A 22,623-nucleotide genomic window follows, 5' to 3' on the forward strand; every position below is an offset into this window, starting at 1 on the left:
AGTGTGGGTGAGCAGTTTAGGCTTGTCAGAGGTTAGCTTTAAGCATTTGTTGAGCACACAGAGTCAAATGAGAAACACACTCAAGGAAAAACTCGAGACCAATTTAGAAAAATATTTCTTTTTATATACATTTTGACACCAAGATTAGTGGAATCAGGTAAGTACTTTAGACATTATCAAATGTTACAGTAACAGCAGTAGAAAATTACAGCTGTCAGATTTGAGGCATGAGCCTCGAACGCAGTAATGTTATCCTATGGGAGAAATATTCCCTGCATGGACAAACTGCAGATGACTTTCAGGACTATTCTTCCGAATTTTAGGTAAGTAGGGGCCAAGGTACAAGAAAGCGTTCAGACTTACCTGCCCTGGGGTGTCTGGGTGCAGATGTGCTTTCAGCAGTGGTAGCCTTGACCACTACGCCCTGAAGTCAATGGGGAAATGTTCCTGTAAGAAAAGGCTGCAAGGATGAACTGGGGGACCAGCATGGCAGAACTCAAGGGGGGAGGGCGCACAGCTCTTGAGGGTCTCAGGACCACGGAGACACTGTGGGTTTAAGTGATCCCGTACTGGGGAGCTTGGGTGCAGATGTGTTTTGTCCAGTAGGTCGGCGAGTTAGAGACTCACATTTCTCGGTGTTCCTGCAGAAGAGAGAAAAGAAACACAGCAGGGCCACTCTGTGTGGAGCTAGCCTTTTTCCCGGAGTCCCTTGACGAAACAGCCTCCCCAAGCCCTTGGAGGTCAACCCAGCACTTCTGCGACCCAGCAACATCTCCCTTGGAATGGAGGAGCCACTCCCCTGCGCCACCAGGCACCAACTGAAGCTGCCTGGTACACCTTTCTGTTGAGCCCCCCCCCCCCCCTCCCACCGAGGGAGCTGCACCCGAGCAAGAGATCTTTGTGCATCAGAAGTCAGAGCCGTCCCCTTGCCAAGTTTGGAGACTCCAGGACCCCCAGCACCAATACCCGAGGTACCTGAGCCATTTACAAGCACCAAAGTTCGTTTGTGTTAAGTTGGAACATTACCGCCTCCAAAACTTGTACTGAACCAACGGGGGGTAGTTCAGGCCTCACAATGCTCTCGGACAGCGAAAAGGCCGGCAGGGTTGGTGCCAGGGCAGTTGCTTCTTCCTCAGTTCTTGCATTACGCAGTATTTCGGTCGTCCTTCTTTTAGTTTGGCAGGATCTGATTTCCTGGTGCCAGGGGCTACCCGTAATACAGGATTTAGGGGTGTTAGGGGAGTGTAGGCTAGTAGCCAATGGGCTACTTACCCCTGGGGTCACCACGCCCCCTATATGACCACTTCATGTGTGGAAAGTGGGCATACACTTGTCCCAGAGTTCCTAAATTTGCCATCAGAAAGATGGCATCACTCGGTTTTGCAGTTTGAAAAGCTGCACTCTTATAGGTGTTGTCCCATGGGATGTTCTAAATAGCTGCGGAGTAAGCTCCAATGTAATTTCGATTTTAGATTCTAGATTAAGTAGGAAGGGTATTGATATATTCCCCAGGTGCTGTTTGTGGGCAGGAATGGCCCCTCCTTTTCAAGGAGGCTTCAGGTTGGTCTGGAGCTGTGACCTGGGTAGAGTTCTGAGGAGAAGGTGATTGTGGGTGGTTAATTTGAGCAGTAACTACTAGAGCCTTACCTGCTGCACTTGTTTTGTCGTAGTGCCTTCCGTGGCAAGTAGTTTCAGTCCCGGAAAAACCGGGGTCTCAAAGTCTTTGCTGCAAATGTTGTGCAATAAACCGCGAGTGGGTGGACTAGGGCAAGAGACGCCGCCCAGGACAGGAATAAAATCTACGTTTCCCTACTGTAGAGCCCTGGCCATGCGAAGCCGGTGACGTACTCGAAGGAAGGTTGCCAGGGAAGGGAGCCCCCACTTTTCTGCTTGAGAGGCTTGGAGGTGACACAGCCTGTGCAGGAGGGGCGGTGCTTTTTAGAGGCCAGGATTACAAGAAGTTAGTGATGCAGCCTGCTTTGGGGACTTCCTGAGATTTTTAAGTGTGGTGGTACGTGGGCCTGGCCTATCTTCCAGGCGCTCAGGGCAGTTTTGGGAGGCTCCTGGGATGGGTGATCTTTCCCCTCGTTCCCATAGGTGGCTGATTTTGACTGAGTAACCAACTTTTGTACATGCTACAATTAAGAGTGTGCTAACTTGTGCAAGTTCTGGCAGTAAAAAGAAAGTCCGAACAGGATGTTGACTACGGTCTGTAGCCAATAGACTGTTGTCCTGTTGTGTGTCGTCCGGGGAGAGTGATTGGGTGGGTCCGTTGATCTGGGTGGACTCAGCCGACTGCCTACTACTCCAGGGGCGCTTACTGATTGGTCCAACCGGCTCTGGATTAGGAAGTTCGCACTGACTGTCTGGCGCTTGCTTGTGTGTGCTACCCACTGCCGTACCCTGGGTCCTTACCCACACGTTGGTCTTGCCGGAGCTCCCAAGACTTTTGGGCGGTCACTGGGTCAGGAGTTGTATGGCTGGTGCCTACTTCCTTTTGCCGGCTGTCGGGGACTAAGGAACTGAGCACGGGAGATGTCTGTTATTGTTGTGGAGGGGTTAACGGGATAAGAGCTATTGTGGTTCTTCCTTGGAAGTGTCTTTATTGTAACCATGTGAGCGGGGCACACCAGCCTGTCTGCCAGCTGCACCCGGATCTAACAGGGGCGCTTCCACAGGGCCTTGCCACTGACTTCGCGGTGGCCAGCTATGGCTGCCGCACTCACTCCTTGAGAGCGCTGAACATTCTGCTTCCTTCTACTGCAGGAGGGGAGCGAGGGGGAATGAATGTTGAGCCAGGCTGGGCCAGATGCTGGTGAAATGCTGGAGGGCTAGCATCAGGGCACGCTCAGACTTGCCAGCATCCGCCAGCTCTTTCATCCTCTCACCTCCCTTTCTTCTCGGTCGCCCTCTGCAGTCGGCTGACGAAGATCCCTGGCTCTGCTTGCCTGCCTTGCTCCTGACCGCTCCTCTTTCCGTCCAGGAATCACAGACGTAAGCAAACAGGAAACACGCCACCCTCACAATGGCAGTCCTTGCTATCGAACACTTTAATAAGTACCTGGCCAAAGTCCTGTTTTTGCTCACTGGTAAATAGGCTGGTGTGTCAGACCAGCGCCAGGAGACCCTGGTATTCTCACTAAGCATCCTACTCCAGAGAATCCTGTTCAAGTCTCCAATCCCATTATTCCTCCAAAATCGAGAGTTCAGGAGGATTCAGGTGTTAGCAAAACAAAAGTTCACTTAGGCTAGCCTAGTCTTGCGATGGGTCAGTGCAGTCTGCTTATTGGACCAGTATACGCATGCCCTCTGGGATGTGGCCAGCAAGATCTAGCCACCAGCCTTGAAACACCTTCGGGCTTTACTGGCTGAAATACATGATGGTCAAGATGCAACCAAGTACTCGATCTGTAATGGCCTTGATCTTACTGATTGGGAAGGGTGGTTGGGACCGATCTGGTGCTCCGTGGTCATCCACTCCCAAGTATTTTCTGGAGATGTACAGACGTCTTTTATGGATATGACTTTTGTTGGCTCAGGACTGATAGGCGAAAAAGTAGATTCTGATTTGGAATATTTCAAGGAATGTATAGACATGGCATGCCCCTTGGGTCTTTTGACCCCTTTCAAAAGGTTTCCTCACCTGCTGAGGAAATTCAGAGGCTACTCTTGAGGGCTGGCAAACAGGCAACTTCAGTCTCCCCAGCCACTGGATCTGGCAGGCAACGTCCAGGCCTACAAGGGCATCAGTCGTCCCAGTCCTTTTCTCCTGTGACAAAAGCCAACAACCTGCTTTAGCTTGCTGTAAGTGGCACACAACCACCATGTGAGAGGCAGAATCCAGGATTACCCTCCCAGGGTGGCGGTTCAGCACGTCTTACAAATGGGATCTTTTAAATCAATTTGCATGGCTATGTCCTGCCCTTACTTTCTACTCTTCCACCTCATCCATTTTAATCTCAGGGCAACACGTTTTACTTTCCAAAGGAGCTACCAAGAAGGTTCCCGACTCGGAAATAGGGGACGGTTGCTACTTTTGCTATTTCCTTGTGCTGAAGAAGAATGAGGGCCTTTGGTCCATTTTAGACCTTCAACATTTGAATGCCTTACAGAGGAAGGACAAATTCAAAATTCGAGTGCTGGCTTAAATTCTGTCTGCCATGGACCCGAGCACCTGGATGGTTTCCTTGAACCAGCAAGACCTGTATTTTCATAAACCCCTCCTGCAGTCCCACAGGACGTTAATTGCGCTTCAAGGCAGGCCTAGGTAATTTTTATTTTGACATGCTCCCCTTTTCCATCACTAGTGGCCCTTGATTGTTCTTGAAAGTGACGGTAGTGCTCACTGCCCTTCTTCGGACATCATGGATACCAGTTTTCCCTACCTTGATGACTGACTGTTTAGGGTGTGTTCACAACAGTCAGTCATAGGCCACCCCCAAGGACTGCAAACCTCCTGATATCGTTTGGGTTCACAATCAACAAGCAGAAGTTGCATCTAACTTCTACACAGAAGTTACTTTTCATTGGGGCTGTCCTGGACACTGTGCCGTTCAGGGCGTTTCCTCCATTACAACTAGACCACGACATTTGGGCTGTCATCATGATATTTCGTGGTCTTGGTAACCCATGAAAGCTCTGAAGCTTCTTGACCTTTTAGCCACCTGCATCCTCTTTGTCAGCTATGCCATTTTGCATATTCAGGCTATGCGATGGAATCTAAGGTTTCAGTGGTCCCAGTACCAAGGAAATTGAAGGAAATATTGAAGGGAACTGCACACAATCTGCAATAATGGCTTCTCAACCGCAGTGAACCAGTGGCAGGCCCCTCACTTCTTGGGAGAGTTGGGGATTAAAGGACTCAGGCCTCTAATGTATGCTGACTCAATATCAAATTGTTGGAGTTATGAGCTAATTGCTTGGCTTTGAAGGCTTTTCTACCATCCATCGAGGGGAGGCTGGTGGGTGCAGGTTCTCACGGACAACACCAGCGCAATGTGTTATTGCAACGAGCAGGGCAGAGTAGAGCTCTGAACCCTGTGCCAAGAGGCTCGGTGCCTCTGGATTTGGTTTGAGCATCCAGGCATCTTCTTGATCATGAACCACCTAGCGTAGGACCTTTAAATACCAAGTGGGCAAGCTCAGCAGATGGCATCTAGAAGACAATGAGTGGAACCTACATCCCAAGATGTGCAGGGCATCTCTGCCTGTGAGGAGCACCCTGGCTAGTTCGTTTTAGCACTGTCAAGAGGGTGCAGTGTCAAATGTATTGCATGGTGGACTTTCCATGAGAATGCTTGCTAGGAGATTCCATCCATCTGCCGCTCAAGCCCCACGTTCTGGTAAGATAAGGAACGACCAAGCCCAAGTCATTCTATTCATTCTGGATTGGGCCTGGAGAGTGCGGTACTCTGAGCTTCCGAGCAGACTGACACTTCGTCAGCACCTCCTGGGCAGGATCTTCCACCCAAATCTAATCGGTCAACACCTTCATGCATTGAGTGGCAGCAGTTGCCTGCTTAGGATCTGTTGTCTGAAGTGGTGGCTGTCCTCCTCGCCGCCAGATGTCCTCCAACGAAGTCCATGTGTGCCTGATGGTGGGACAAGTTTATAGCTTGGTATGGTGACTTAAGGATTGACCCTTTACAAACCAAGCCGTCGGATGTTATTTTCTTTGTTTGGTCTTTGGCCCACCCTGGTCTTGCTATGGGCCCTGTTAAGGGTTATTTCTCAGCCATTTTTTGCTTCTGCAGGACCAACCATCTGTACTTAGCACCCGTTATGACGAGGTTTATAAAAGGCTTGACACACGTGTCTTCCTTTCGAGCTGATGCATAGCTAAGTGCTGATTCTCTAGACTTTGAAGACCATCTTCCTCATTGTGATTACTTGAGCTCAATGTGCGAGTGAGCCTCCGGCATTTAGTGCATTCTCCCTACACCACTTTTTTTTTCAGACAAACTGTTGTTGAGAGCATGGACACCCTTCATTACTAAAGCTGTGACTCCTTTTCATGTTAGACAGTCTATGACCCTTTCTATGTTCTTTGTCCCTCCTCATCCCTCGGAAAAGGAGAGTCTTCATCGGCTGTCCCCAAAAGGGGATTATGCTTTTTTTTTATTCATCATACCGGCGAACACTTTGTGGATGATCAGCTTTTTGTGGGGTTCTCTGGGGCAAAGAAGGGGAAGGCTGTGCAAAAGAGGACCCTGTTGAGCTGTGGGATAAGATCTGCTATGCATAGCTGATATCGACATTTAGGTCTTCTATGCGGAGGCCAAGAAGCAGCTGCTGGAATGTCTGACTGCTCATTCTACCAGGGCTAAGACGGTTACCACTTGGAGTGCCTGTCCTTAATATCTGCTAGGCTGCAACATGTGCCTGGCGGGAAGGACATTACTCCTACTCATATTGCAAAACGTTTTGATCTGAGTCCACTCCACACCTTCTACCTTGGGAGATACTGCTTTGGTATCCATTGTAAGGTGTGGAATCTTCGGTTAGAAGTATCCATCAGAAGAATGAGTTACTTTCCTTCGGTAACACTCTTTGTGGTGGATACTCTAACCATAGATTCCCCACTGCCTTCCCACTTCCCTGTTCTGTGGAGTGGTCTCTCTTTTTTTAACATCTGAAAAGGTCCCAAATTAGTAAACTGCACACTATTGCTACCAGTTGTTCACTTTCTGCGTTAGAGAGTGGTGTAAGAGAGAATCCTGAAACTGATGTAGGGTTGGCGCTCATATGCGTCTCCGCTTAGTCGTTTTTGGGGTGGTATGGAGGTGGTGCACAGTAGCATTGCTCTTGGACACTTTCCTGATCAAGTTTGGTGCCCTGGGAGAATTCTAAGTTGAGGAATCAGCAGGGAGATAGTGTATCCTCCACCAGAAAGAGTGTTACCAAAGGTAAGCAACTTGTTGATCTGAGCTACAGCTAGAAAATTACATTTGAAAGAGATCCAACCCAAACCATTCTAGATTCTTAGACAACAATTTTGTAATCCCTGTCAGGAAAATGAGTATAACAGTGGGTTCCAAACCATCTTCATGACCAAGGTAATGAGTTTTCTGCAAAGTACTTGAGTACTGCTGTGTGACTAAGGATGATGTCTGCATGACAACCAGTCTTCCGGAGGTAAGGGGGCATCACATTAAGTCTTCAGTTCTTGCTGAAGAAGTCGAGATTCTGTGCATCACCTAGAAACTGGTCTGCCTAGAGAGGTGAAAAGGGTACATGGCCTTACAGGAAGAGAAACTGCCTAGGATGAGAAGCCCAGTGTGTTTCTGGAATGAGGAACACCCAGAAGAAGCTTACTGAGAGGTACAAAGCCAGGAGTGACTTGTGTTGTGGAGTCCACTGGACTCCTGAGCAGTTCTTGTTGTGAACAGGACCAAAACATCAGCATGCTGTCCCGCATCCTGCTGTGTACCCCAAAGACCAGTGTTGAAGCTGCCCAATGCACGAATGGAAAATCTTTTGTCACAGAAGTTCTGGTTAGGCCAGAGGCCGCAAGTGCAAAGACTCACACCTACTAAATAACTTAACGGAGGCTGCGAAAGCCGTGGCTGAGCGCCCATCTGCATCAAGCCTAGGAGGACGAAGCTACTGAAGATGAGTGCCTGCCATGCTAAACTGCAGCATTAGTCCTCTAATCACCCATGCTATCTCTCTGAAAATCCTATGATTGCTTTCTTGAGAATCAGGTGTTTAAAGTGTTGCACTTGCAGCAGTTTGCAGGGCCATAGTAGGGCAGACACAGGACACCAGTGGCAAACAACCTCAAGCTCCGTAGTTGATAACATGAAGCCCCCTGACTGCCCTGTTGTCCCCCTGAACGGGGTCTGGCATTGTTAACCATTTATAAAAATCCAGGGTGTGAAAAGGTGGAAGGGTAGTCAGAACGATTTGTCCGTTTACACAGTATAAGTCAACATTAATTCAAATGCATCTAGTCCTTTTGTGTTTTTAAAATTGCAGAAGTGTGACATAGCCTTAATAGTCTATTTCTTCCTAAACTGTACACTTCAACCTTCCACAAACAAAGTTGCTACTAGGGAACGATGCTCGTAAGAGCTCCAAAACTTTTACGTGTTTTCTCTTCAAGTGCAACAACAGTATGTCTGTTTTAAAATACTGTATGTTATGGATAAATTATTTATATATCTACAGAATTTTTACTTGGTAATTAAGAATCATTGTATTTCTGGATGAAGAATTCCTAGCTCTTTTTACAATGTTAATCAGCCTGTAATTTGAACAGTCAAATAGTATCAACATTGTGTCAAAGTTGGCATCAATTCTAGTCTCATGTTTATCTCACTTAAGTGCAGTGTGAAGATCGCAAAAGTCTCATTCTGCTCATTTATCCTTCAGAAGACTGCATTTCAGTAAATTGCCTGAGGAAAAGCTTCATGTCATTTCAATTGCTTTCTATCTTCACTGCCCTCTTATGGACTGCCTCCATCACCGCAAGGTTCCGATTAACTGCCTCCCAGACATTACATTTTAATTTCTTTTCCATGTGTTTTGCACTACTCGACTTTTTTTTGCAACTGCTGATTTGCATTTGCAGTTTTGATTGTACCGGTCATTGCATTTTTGTGTTATTTCAATCTCTAGCTACTCAATCACAAGTGACCCTGCATCCACAAGTGCTTTTTATGTATGTCCAATTTGTTCATTTTACTCCAATGCTGGTAAATTGGACCATGCTTTTATCTGGCCATTTGATTACTTCCGATCTGCGGAGTTGATCTGTGCATAGAACATTTGGGGAGGATAAAGGAAGGGCAAGCTGAGTGTTCTCTGGTCTCTCACATCATAGGAAGTGAAGGCAGGATTCCCAGTCCCTCCACAAATTAGCATTTTCCTGAGGTTCTGATTGGAATCCGAGGTAAGTGCATACACCACCACCAGTCGGAAGCAGCAAAGAATGCCATCTTGCAGCTGGGAGCTGATAGATCAGCACTATTGTTAGATGGGAGGTGGGGCAAAGCACTGCGAGCAAAGGTGCTCACCATTGTTGGATGGAGTACAAGTACCAAAGTATTTGATAGAACTCTTTTCTTTTTTGCCATACTGCAATGAGTGCCATTACTCCCTGGTATAAAGATGGGCAAGACTATGTCTACACCTGGGTACGGCTGCTGTACACTAAACCACTTGCACATGTAGTAGCAAACGGACATATCTCTAACTAATTCCTCCTGGGGTGCGGAACGAGGCAGGGCTGTCTCCTATCACCACTCCTTTTTGCCCTTGTGCTAGAACCACTAGCAGCCTGGATAAGAAAAGACCCAATTATCCGAGGGCTCGCTGGACAGAGGGATGGTAGAATCGCATATCCTTATATGCAGATTACATTCTGCTATACATGGCATTCCCAAAATGCTTGTTACACAGACTTTTAAATATATGTGAAACATACCGAAGATACTCTGGATACACCATTAATTGGAGTAAATCGGCACTATATGTCCTAAATTGCCCCCCACCAGTGTTGCCTAAAGGAGGTGAAGGTAATAGCAGACTGCTTCAAATACCTGGGGATCCACAATGCACCAGACGCCTTTATGACCAGCAATCTTCTAGACCCCCTGAAAAGATTGTGTCAAGATGCCAAACACTGGCAATCCTTACCCTTCACCCTGCTAGGAAGAGCGGCACTCTTCAAAATGATGGCACTCCCCAGAATCATTTACGGCTTACATTCTGGGTTCCTGCATCATACTTTAGAGCAATAGAGACGGAAGTGAATAGTCTACTCTGGGGTGGAAAGCCGGCAAGGATAGCCATGGCTAAATTGGTTAAAAGCTGGTACGACGACGGTGGCATTGCATTCCCAAACGTCCAGACATACTATTGGGACTCCCAGCTAGTCTTAATCAATCAATGGCTCCACTCCCCCCAGCCAGACCCTGCTTACCGATTAGATAGCTATGTCCTAGGAATGAGAGGAATCAACCGGGCACTCTACAACAAAAACAGATCTCCTGGGACCTTCTGCATATACAGTCCAAATATGGTACGCCGTACTGAGAAAATTAGGTTGGGAAAATAAGATAACACAATCAACCCCACTTTGGGAGACCGGTAGACTGAGCAAACTTGGTAATACCAAAGGATTTAAACAATGGGACGCAATAGGAATATCAAGGGTGGGTGACTTTGGGATCACAAAGAAAGTTATTACATTTACTCAACTACAAGACCAGTGTGAGATGGCACCTACTGAGATGTTCCGCTATCTGCAGGTCAAGCATTTACTTTAAACGGTGATCCCGCCTGACACTGTCCTTCTGGAGGCCTGTCCATTGGAGGATAGACTCCTAACGGAATACATGGATAAGAAAGCCATATCCCTAACATATGGTAAAATTATTAACAACCAGCAAGACCCAACACAATCGCTCCGGGAAAAATGTTGGTCCAATGTTGGGGAAGTAGATGATACTGACTGGCAGGAGGTGCTAGAATCCCCGCGGGAAGTTGCGATATCCTCGAAGTTACACTTAATACAGCTTAAAGTGCTCCACAGGACTTATTTCACTAGGGTGACCTTATGCAAGATGGGAAAGTCTGATAGCCAACTCTGCTTGCGGCAATGTGGCGAAGTAGGCACATTCTATCACACGATATGGGAATGCCCAGAAATCATGACATACTGGGAAACAATTATGAGCACGATCGCACAAGTTGGTGAGGCTCCTGTACCACCGGAGCCTAAACGATGTCTCCTAAATGTATGTAAAGCAACAGACCTAAATCGCACAGCTCAAGCCTGGGCAACGCTAGGCATGATGATAGCCAAACGAAATATTGCCAGACATCGGGGGCACAAACTACTCCAACCCCTAGAGAATGGTGTAATGATGTGGATATTGCCATGGTGGCTGAAAAGGCTGCATATATTCACAGAGGGTGCCCCAAGAAGTGGGGAAAATGGAACACATTCAGGGGAGGCAATTGTACCCTACCATCTACAGGGCCCTCACTAGAAGATAATTAATAAACCAGAATGCCGTAGACAAACTAACTCACCAAATGTAATTCTGTGACAAAATGCATACCTGTAGATGGAAATGATGTCAAATGGAGCATAGATGTGCCATATGTAAGTTTTATTTCTGCAAATGTTACTGTTGCAAGTCATGTACCCAATAAAATGTTTTTTCTAAAAGGCTATATCTACAAATGGTGATTAGTTGCTTTTAAAAACAAAAAGAAAATAAATAAAGTGATATTTATTCTCAACATATTGCTAGTTTATATTATGTGACTTCTGGAAATTTTGGAACTTAAGTTTTAAGCAAAAAGTTATTTCCCACCGTAGGGTAGATCATTGTTTTGGGGACATTGTGTTGCCAATGCATCACAGCGTTTTACTTTTTACTAAAAGTTTTCTTACTGATAAAAAAAATCTTACTTTTGCAGAAGTAGACTCAAGCCAGTTGAGACGCCAGCTTTGTGGAGGAAGCCAAGCGGCGATCGAAAGAATGATCCACTATGGAAGAGAGCTGCAAGCCATGAGTGAACAGCTAAGAAAAGAGTGTGGCAAAAACTCTGCCAATAAAAAAATGCTAAAGGTACTTAAATGTTTCTTGATACGTTAATGAGATATTTGCACTGCTTCTGATTAATGCCATTCAATAAACCAGAATGGCCATAAAATGGTCACTGTGTCCTCTGTGGATTGATGAGATCAGTGCAGATTTAATTCAGAGAGGTGTATTGTGGTATTGGTGCAGGATAGCCCAAATACCTCTGCTACCGCAGCTTTCAAAGAGGTGGATAAGGGCCTCAGAGTCGCAGAATAGCTTTGTTCATTCAAATAGTTAATGCCCATTTTTTCACTATACATATGTATATTTATAAAGTTCTTGCAGCGTAGTCTATCTAATTTACCTATGACAGAGCAGCGCCTTGTCAAAAAAGATTTGAGAAACTCCAAACTGACCATTCCGCACCTACTATCTTGCTGCAGTCTAGTGTTATTACAGGTTTTGACCAGGTTTTAGTTTTTTTCTGTTGTATGTTATCTTTTCAACCAAAGCCTTAAAATCGACCATGATCACAGATCATCGGCTTTCTCCAGTGGTTGTTGGAATTCATCATAGTAGTTTGAGAGCAAATTGTGCTGCCCATGTTTTGTTTCTTGGCTGTGTTTTTGCCTGGTATATGGATTGTTGTGCCTGAGCTTAAAAGTAAACTTACGTTCGAATACAGGGGTGACCAAAATAGGTCCATCAATGTTGGATCAATAGCAGATATTGAGAATGACCGCACACAAAATAAATGTAATAACAGTCTTCGAGGGATTAATTTATGTTGTCTGTATTTGTCCTTAAAGTCTGGAATAGATCCGGCCGACTTGGATCCATGCTGAACACCCTGCTGACCGATGGAAAAGATGGCCATAAATCAAGTGTTAAAACTGTGTCTTACTGTTTTTAAATTCACACTATCACGTCTCTCCTTCTTTAGTATGGTGCACTATAGTTAAATAAAAAATATTTTTTTTCTCACTCCTAGTTATCCAGGCAGGATGTAAATATTGTTTTCAATAGTATTCTTTTAAACTGTCACAAATATATTGGTTAATCGTTTAACTGTTTATAATTCACAAAAGGTAAATATGATCTCTCAGGTGTGCTTAGCTTACCTTAAAAGAGTATTACTTGACTCTAAATATATCAACCCATTTTTATAATAACCTGAAACTTCATTAAGTCAATTTTAAGAAAACCGGTGCTACATATTTGGCAGTACCCTTGAGACATTTTTTGACATTTGGCATTACATTGAGAGAAAGCTATTTCAGAAATCTTTTTAAAAAAAATAGTAGTCCAAATCGTCTCGTCAGGTCAGATTTGACTTGCAAACGGCAATACAAACTATTGGAATGTAAAAAAAAAAAAAATTCAGAAAATATACTTCTGAATCTAATTCCACCAAACTGAGTTACTATTCTCAATTACTTTATTACAAAGAGCACACATTTCCTCTGGCACAGTGTCAAGAACTGTCAATGCAGAGAACTCAAACACTGTTCCTCACTGAGACAGCCACTTATTTTAAAATAATTATTTTGAAGAATAACGTGATTCAGTTATTCCAAAAATCTGTAAAGTGCCATCTCAGGCCTTATCGATCAAAAAAACCTGTCTGTTGCTCACTAAGAATGTATCTTATCTCGAATCTTCCAAATGAAATCATTATTTGTATTAGTTTATTACAGCCTAACAAAGTGATTTATTCCTTCTTTCCTTGTTTAGTTTGCCCATTTTGTACCGCTCTCATACTGTCCTATCTAGCCAGGTTGCATTTCAGTTCAAAATGTCAGGTGCGAACACACATCTTTCATTTCGGCGGCATATAACACAACTCAGGCCTGTATTTTTTCAAGGGCAGAAAAATATATTAGTTAGCCATTTTTTCTATTCAATCCGCAGATCTTTAACCATTAGATGTGAAGATTTTATTAGTTAAATCTAAGAATTCTACAGTAAGAATAATTTGTACCTGCTCCATTAAAACCTAAAACCGATTGTTAAGTTTTTGAGAATGGATGTGCAGAAACACCCCTTTTGTTCTGGCCAAGTGGGATTCATAGATTGGTTTGTGCATGAATCATTAAATGATTTGCCACCGTAGATGGCACACTTTTATTCTGTAAGACTAACATGATCATACCAATATATTTCCATCTGGGCCGTATGTTTGCAAATGCTTCATTCCTCTAAGAAGTGATCAAATGTTTGCCAGTGGAGCTTATTTCCATTAGCTCTCTGTCTCGTAGACGGAGTCTCTTCAAAGATTTGCCATTGGTTCTATTTGCTTTATACACGACAAAGGCTTCATCTGCCAACAGGGATATTCAGGGAAAACCCAGTTCCAGAGGTATTCCAAATGTATTGACTAAAACGGAATATAGTTTTAATGTATTTACTCTGTACCCGATCTTAGAATCTTTTTAATTGATACCAATAGGGCAAAACCCCATAAAGCAGTTAGGGTACCAACTTGTCACTAACTTCAGTAATGGCAATATTGTTAAGCTCATTAAAATATTAGTTCGTTTTAGATTGTAGATATCACAATGTTCACTTTCTGTGGTCGATTGTTTTTTTAAGTCTACCCTTCAAATCAATTAGCTGCCACGCCGTCCTATTGTTTTTCAAGCGAAACTAACTTTGTAGCTTAGCTGCTCCCAAATTGAGGACTTGTTTAGGTGGTAATTCATTCTGGTCTCCTTCAAAAAAAAATAATAGTAAAATGCATGGCACAACTGAAAGGACTGTTAAAATAACACCACTAGTAAAACAGCTGCATAAGTTATTGTTTTTTACATGTATTTTCTTATTGCGAGCATACAGTGGCCATATTTAAGTGGCAGCATGCTTACTTATTTTAATGTTTGGTGCATATGCTTGCCAGGGCCAGACCTATTGGTTTTGCTTGTGCTTGTTGGAATTTGCTGCTTACGTTGTAGGAGTTCATACTCCCAAATAATTTATATTTTTTGTTTCAACTGCTTACTCCCAAAAAATCATGACTGCTGCTTGAACTTTAGTCCAAAGATGATGACTTTGATTTTGTCTCACCTTACACAATGATTGTTAATATTGTCATAATACTCTAATAAACCCTAACTTCCAAGTTCTTTTTTATGCAGTCTACTGTTATCCGGTCATTACCATCCATATATATGTTTTGTATTCTGTTTGCCTAATCTTGGGGTTGGAAAATAATTTATCTTGTCTAGATGTACTGGTAGGTCTGTCACGCAAACTACTGATACATGAGCCCCATTCACAATTGGGAGGGAAGGCCTCTTTCATGCCCCATGTAGTTCCCATTCAGAATGTGTCGGTAAGCCCATTATGCAAGTTGGAAATACTTTTGTAACTAGCAAAATTAGTTTAATGCATAGCAAAAGGCAATTTCGCAGTAATAAACTCTGATTTTATGAATCGCAGTGTTTGCCCGTGCAAAATAGCTTTGTGCCTGTGGCCACTAATTGGTGAATATAACTGTAGCTGTGCTATATGTAAGATTAGTATTATAGGAGCATCTCTGCCCTTACACAGCCATTTATTCCACATAAGAGGGACGATGCACGACCTCAACATGAAAAAAACAAGCATTAGCATAGCCAATAGGTCTCTGTCTCTCGCCTTTGGGAACCTTATAAGTTTTAGCAGAGCTATTGGCTTTGCCAATGTCTTTAAGCTATGTTGTAGAGCATTGTGGCTTCTGTGCAGCATATTGAAAAGTTATAATAAAAAAAGTGTTGGGAAAGCAGTCACAGAGCCCAACAAAAAGTAGAGCAAATATAGAGAGCAAAGAGTCACAGAAAACTGGTCACAGGAAGTTAGAGAGAGTAAAACAGACATTTCAGATGGAGGCAGGAAGCAGGTGCACAAGGCCGGGGGTCGCCAACAATATTGTAGCTGCGTCTGCAAGTCATAGAGTACTTGGCACAGGTAAGTGGGACAGGCAGGCCCAGGTAGTGTCTCAATGGGTGGTTAGCGCTGCAGCTGAATTTAAGTAGGAGCATGACAGGGAAGGCGTTCGGGGAGAAGTAGGCAGGGCTGGAGTGGGCAGAAGGAAAAGCAGTTGGTAGTGCAGCACTGGGGGAAAAAAGCCGGAAGGTCGCGAGTTGATGCAAACCAGGGATCAGAGAGCAGGAAAAGAAAAAATGATGAAGCAGAGGTTGAGCTTTTGCTCCTGATATGGAAGAAATTTTTAAAGTGAAAAAATACGAGTCATAAAGTTATAAAACCATGCAATGCCACCCCTCCTATACCTTCATGTGCCCTTATGCCATGAGTCCAGCTTGCTGGCGTTGTTGGTGACTTGAAAATCAAATATCAAATTATAGTATGGCATGGCTTAATATAGCGCTTTATATCACAACAGTGTGTAGCATAACATTGAGATGGTCAGTCACCTCGTGAACTCCGAAGGAGGCTATCTGATGTGGGAGTGAAGGTTGTAAGTAGGGAGGAAAACACAAACCTTTGACCTATGATATACTTATAAGGCAAGTAGAGTTAAGTAAGGTCTGCTTCAGCACAGTTTGTGGCAGCTTTTTCCTCTGAAGAGATAATGCTGGCAACCTCACAGGAAGATGGCCCATACTACAATCTTGAAAGATACCATGTGATAATGTATAATAAATGGTAAGGACCTCTGCAGGGACCCCACGGCTTTGCAAATACACCACAAGCAGCAGTCAAAGGATCAAACCCGCCAAACACTGGATCTCAGGCAGTGCTATCATTCACTCCAGAACATAATCTCTCTGTGAAGTTCATCTCATCTGAATGAGGACAGACCTGTTTATGAATTAAATATGGGAAACCCACGAGTCCGAGCAAAACAAAAATATAAAGATCTGTGTGTGCCTTTTAAATGTTCTTGTTCGGATGTTAAGGGCCTTATGAACGTGCTCACAATTGTAAAACCATTCGTTATTCAGAGATTCGCAGGTCTGTCCTTTAAAAAAATTGAATCAGTGACTTAACTGAATGAACGGTCTTGGACAGGCATTGGCAAGGACACGTTGTATTCTGCTCATCCCATATGGCCCTTCCTTGTTTTTATAATTCACAAGTAGCGATTCCAGCTCCTCACTTTCCTTTCCGGACTGCCAAGATGCTGTTCGCCTGCATTGAGGAACTGTTACCCTGCTGGCAAGAGCCAGGTAACAGACACTTGCACTGAAACTGTTCTGGATTAAATTAGACCTATCAAAACAAGCAATGACTAGGGGGTGGGGGGGAGAATGGACACCCGGGAGGATGAGTGAAGCAGCAACGAGGGAGGGCATGGGGATGTAAACCGCATCAGGAAAGCGAAACAGGCAGGGGCAGCCATTGCGGTATTGGACTACAATTAAAGTCCCTGAAATTGGTTGGGTGAAAAGCATGCGTGTTGCAGCCCCGATCCAGCAGAGTACAAGAAGGACCATACTGCAGCTTGTGTGCTCGGGTAGGGTGGGGGGGGGGGGGGGGGGGGGGGATGGGTAGTTTGTGGCAATATGTCCCCATGGCTCTCGCTACTGCTGGCCTTCAGTGGTTCCTGTGAGTTGTATTATGCCCATAAAGTGCCACGCGGGACAGACCGCATGGGAGAAACAAAGACCGAGAAATAGATTCCAAAGGGGAGGAGAGGGGCTGCAGACGTTTAGTGGGCATTGCTATACCCTTACAAGGTTTCAAAGACCAATGTGCGTGAAAAGGAAAACGACTGTGGAACAAAGGTGCAGAGTGCTTTATGCTCCAAGCACATACAGCACACCATTTACCGTAATGCAGATCCCTTTCAAAACATCCATCCACCGCCATGTTAGAAGAAGCTGGCAATGGCAATAAATGTGTACAAGGTTGCAAACTGGATGAGAGCAATTCAAAGAAACAGGTGGCACGGGTTACTCTTTCCCCTCGTTAGTCCCGCAGATGTGCACTGGCCGGCAACGGGTGCCGACACAAGCATGAAAGGCAATAACACGTGGGAGGTGGTGGAGAGAAGGCATGCGAGCTGAGGCAAAACAAAAAGTAGTACGGCAAACGTGCATAGGTGGTCAAAAGTGAGCTGATTCATGTAACTGGGTCAGTCGCCAGGGCGGAAACAAACAACCAAAAGGTGGGGCAAACACAGCAAAGGGAACATAGAAAAGCAAGATTTTACGATGGGCACTACAAGGAACCAATTACAAGCAATGGGCGTGGCCAAAGTCCACCATGCCTTGCAGAGCAGCGCATGCACGCTGTCTAGGTTCATCCGAAACAATCTGGCCATAAGTTTCATGCCATTGTTTTTTACCAAAAATGCACGGTTTGGTGAAGAGACTCCATTCACAGCCGTGGCTTGTGTCCAATTTCCACTCATTTAATGCTGTATCAAGATTAACAAGCATTTTCTTGAATGTAAACTTAAAGGTCAGGTCTATGTGCATTAAAAGCTAATGTGCATTCTATGTGCATTAAAAGCTCATGCTGAGGAAAACAGATCTATCAGTTTTAACTTGCGCTTTGGCAGCTGTAGTGACCTGTTGTTATATTTACATACTTTGCTGTGACCAGAGAGAAATAGCTTCTGGCCTTCAGTATATCAAAGGAGGAGTGGTTAGGGAGTGTGGTCAAGGTGTGTGTTTCAGGTTCCGTCTACAACACTGCATATATTTCTCATTTAAATCAGCCTGAAAACTTGAGTAGTGACTACTTTTTAAGTGCTATCTGAGGTCCTGAGCCATCATTCTCCTTTTAGCTCAATTCATAGATAAATCTATAATGCACAGGTGTATCCCTCTGTATTGCCTATATTTACAGTTGTTTCAAACATTTATGAAAGCCCCAGGTATATGTATGCCCTAAGTGTTACTTGCAATTTACGCATGTCACTATATGGTAGTTACATACATTTAGGATCTATGCTTAGTTTTCTGAACCGTAATTGATGTTTGTTTCAGCCCAATGCTATGTATGTATATTAAAGACTTTTAAGTCAAATCTGAAATATTTAAGATCCTTAACATTTTACATTTTCCCCCTCTTGCCTCCTTCCCTTTGTTCTCAAATCTCTGCCAAATAGGATGCATTCAGTTTACTTGCGTACTCTGATCCTTGGAACAGCCCAGTTGGATTCCAGCTTGATGCAATACAGAGAGAACCTGTTTGCTCAACACTGAATAGTGCAATACTAGGTAAGTTGCCCAGTGTACTTTGCTGCCCATCATACTGATTTTCTTGCTGTTGATTGATCTATAGGACACACATTTCCAGTGGTAAAATATTATTTGCTCAGGAAAACTATTACCTACAAGAAAACATTAAACACTTTCTAATAGTACATATTCTTTGCACACGCTGCTTCAATCACATCTAACGTCCCTATGGATAAGTCTCTCTTTAATTCCAGTGACCTTCCCTCAAAGACTTTTTTTCTGGTTGCTGCAGCTAAAAGTTATTTTACTACGTGTCTTAAACTTCACAGTGTACTTTCATTTGCCTTTAGTACAGCTGATGTCATAAAATATTTAGCTGAAAGTTATTTTGCCGAAAAGTATACCAAATATGAAGCATCTTTTTCAAGCAGCAAGAACTTTGTTTTTCAAAGGTTCCGGTAAAGTACTTGGTACTGCTGTTCGTTAGTTACAAGTTGATTAATGGTATAATTGTATATAAATATTGCGACAGTGTTTTCTGCTGGGGACCGTATTGCGAAATAGTATTTTCTAAGTTGGCGTCTCACATTATGCAGTCTGTCCAGGTTACAATGTAGTCCAAACCATATCTTTCTGACATTATTATATGTTGGAATTCAGTTTCCAAAATGGACTACTTAATATTTTCCTACTTTGGATCCGTCTTATCCTTTAACAGCACTTTATGCCTTCTGCTTTAAGTGCGCACTACAGTTTTACAGCACCTGTACTTTGATTAGTGCCTACGCTTACTCCTCCATTTGTATGATATTTTTGGCTTCGTCAAAGGGAGGGCCACACTCCTATTAAATGGTTCCGAAGTCAGTTAATCCTTTGGACATGTTAGGCAATTTCAATAAGTACAATAACTAAGTATAGTGATTGTCTTCCCATAAATGCGTTTTTCATAGTTTTATGCACACCACTGTGTAACGGATGTTTGTGTTTTTCTTTATAATTTTTTGCAGAGACCCACAATCTGCCAAAGCAGCCTCCTCTTGCCCTGGCAATGGGACAAGCCACACAATGTCTTGGACTGATGGCCCGATCAGGCAGTGGTTCCTGTGCTTTTGCCACAGTAGAAGACTATCTGCACTAGCTATGCATCCAGAAAGCTCAGCTTGTGGCATTGGATTTTCAGTACAGAGATTGAACACGTAGACCAGCTCTGCTGATTGGAATTTGGATTTTTTTTTATTTTAATTATTTGTTATGTACTGGGGTTGACAGGTCTTTGCAGTCACTTTACTACTGCTTCCTAGTTTACAGCATGATGCAAATGATTTTCCACCTTTCCAGTGATAGGAGGAATTGTTCGATACTTAGAAAGTAATGCAAATTGTTATTGCGGCAAAAGAAGGAATTTGTTTTCTGAATTTAGCACATATGAATGGAAATAAACTGCCTTTATGATCTGAATATTTGAAACCATTTCCCTCTGAACATTGTTATTAGTAGAAGAGGTGAACTAAATTACTGAAACAACCAAAAGATACCTTGTAGTCTTGCAGGAAACAAAAACAGTACAAAAACCAAGCAAAACAACCCTTCCATGATCTGGAAGTGGTATATAAAAAGTGTGTGTAAGTGTTCTGTTAGCATGTGGGTGACGTAAACTTCAAGCTGGACAAGTTTCCATCCTATCATTATTACATTGTTCAGTCAGTGTAATTTGCATACCCGTATAAACAAAACATCTGACAATTTGGATATGTATTGTTGCTGGGAAGAAATCTTTTTTTTCTAATGTGTACTGTAAAACTTGAACTACTCAGGAGCTGAGTGACAACGTTCATTGCTACTTACAATCCCCATACCTGTCATTCACACTAGTTATGTTTTTAACATGGTCTTTTCAACTATTGTTTCCTGTTAAACAGCAGACTACGTCTGTTGTACCTGTCAGTTTGACTGTTGTATTATAACAGTATTACATGTCAACACAATGTGTGATTTATGACCTTTATTTATATAAAAACCAAATATTTAGTCAATTTACAGTGTCTTAATTTAATCTTTGTACACCTTGCATTTTTAAAAGTGCTTCAATGAGTACTATATTGCAATAAAAATGTAATGATACCATAATTAACCAGCCATTAAAGATTTACTTCTAGCGGCACTGAAGCCTGATGAAAAGTTTGTTATCCCCATTGTCCTTAGATATTGTTTATTATGAAGAGCATAAATGTTTCCTTGGTGTCATGTTATTGGTTGCGTCAAGGTTCCAAGCATAATACAGTTTTGTTGTTCTTTTGTTGCAGCTTTGTGTTCTAGAGTAAGTACCTCATTTCAAGTTATGTGAAAATCCTTATTTTCAGATATTTAGTCCATTTGGGTATTTTACGACATTAAAGTACTTCCTTGACATTCTCCCTAGATTGGCCATTACATTGGATAGCTCAACTCTGTGTTTACCTAGGGATCACAATAAAGTCTGGTCTGCACATTATACAAGGCTATAAGACAATATTTTACAAATTCTGAAACACTGGATGTTGTATCCACAACAGATCAAAATAAGAGTTTGTGGTGCCTCAGACACTGAAAAAATAATTTTGTGAAATAACATATAACTTATTTCCCTCACCTTCATCACATGACAAGTCAGATAAACAATCGACATTCACAATTTTGCTCTTTTAAGGTGTTAACATCTCAACGTTTCAGATAGAGTGAAGTTATAGTATTGAGAGCAGTGCCACCAATTGATGAAAGGAAATGAGGTGTACAACCTATAAATTCTTACTTATACAGTATATTAAAGGGGAATGGCAGCAGATCTAAGTACAAGGGTTTAACATCTGTATAGTGTGGCATATGGCTAACCTTTCATATGGGGAAGATACAAAGGGACACAGTGTTGTCTTCACTTTAGCAAAGATAACCCCAATATATAGAGATGATGTGCATACCAGATAACCATCGCCGGATGATGCTTTCCTAACTTTTAACATAACTATTGAAAAGGTGATACAATACATACTCGCTGCTAGATTTTGTAGTGCATGGCAATACATTTTGTGGGGAGATGAAAGTAAATGAATTTACAGTAGTTGATACTTTAGATGATGCATCTAGTTTACTCAATTCGTTGTTCAGTTTTGAGTAGTGGGAGACATTTTAGGAGAAGCGAGAGCTGAATGTTCACAATGTTTGTCACAACGTTGATGTAGTATAGCAATGGCAAAGTTGGTGTTAAAGAGAATTCCCAAGTTCCTCCTTTTTGGTGGGGTTGTGTGGCTGTTCTGCAGACTGTTGGCCAGGTGAGCAATTGCTCATTGAAATCAAGATTTCCATTCATTAAACAGTGGAACATGGGCCCAGATACATGTAAGTGTTTGTTGGATTCTACAGCCCATTTTCAAGGACGAAGTTTTTGAAGTTTGACTGGTGCTGCTCAAGGAGGTCTGCCAAAGGATGAATGTGGGCCACGAGAAGGGATATATCTTTGAAGAATGGGATTAGGGCAGTAGAATATTCAACTGACTTTTTGGCTGTGGCTAATGTGGAATGATTTGATGCAGTGTGACAAATCTAGGAGAATCAAGACTGTTTTGTAGTCTTCATCCACGGAGAGAAGTAGCTTTTCTCTCACATGTTGGTAAGTGCAGTTTTGGTGTTTCTGGCCAGTTTGAATCTAAACTGGTGATTGTGGTTGAGTTGAACACATTCTCATAGCTTTATAGGCTGAAGCCTACCATACAGCACAGCCGTCTGGTTGCAGAGACATATTAGGGGCATGCTGGAGGCTGACCTGGAATTGCTTGCCATTGGCTTTGCTTTTCGTCACTCATATTTACATGCTTTCTGTTAGCTGGCTTTATTTTTTTAAGGCTGTCTAGCTTGAGTAAGTCCCTCCCATGAAGCGTAGCCTTTTTCCCACCTTCCTGATTGGCTCCTTTTATTCTTCC

The 22,623-nt window shown here is 43.1% G+C and overlaps 1 protein-coding gene across 3 annotated transcripts in view; it reads left to right on the plus strand.

Annotated features, from left to right (window-relative positions):
* Positions 1 to 20,831, plus strand: part of RANBP9 (RAN binding protein 9) — a 635,256-nt gene extending 614,425 nt beyond the window's left edge. For all 3 annotated transcript variants that reach the window (XM_085607104.1, XM_085607103.1, XM_085607102.1), the window contains 3 exons: positions 11,434 to 11,585; positions 18,598 to 18,709; positions 19,678 to 20,831. In XM_085607104.1, coding sequence (XP_085463230.1) covers positions 11,434 to 11,585; positions 18,598 to 18,709; positions 19,678 to 19,808 — 395 coding nt within the window. In that variant the 3' untranslated portion in view covers positions 19,809 to 20,831. The remainder of the gene's footprint in view (positions 1 to 11,433; positions 11,586 to 18,597; positions 18,710 to 19,677) is intronic.
* Positions 20,832 to 22,623: the final 1,792 nt, after the last annotated feature.

This window comes from Triturus cristatus, chromosome 5_2 (assembly GCF_964204655.1).
Source record: "Triturus cristatus chromosome 5_2, aTriCri1.1, whole genome shotgun sequence".
In the NCBI taxonomy this organism is placed as follows: Eukaryota; Metazoa; Chordata; class Amphibia; order Caudata; family Salamandridae; genus Triturus; species Triturus cristatus.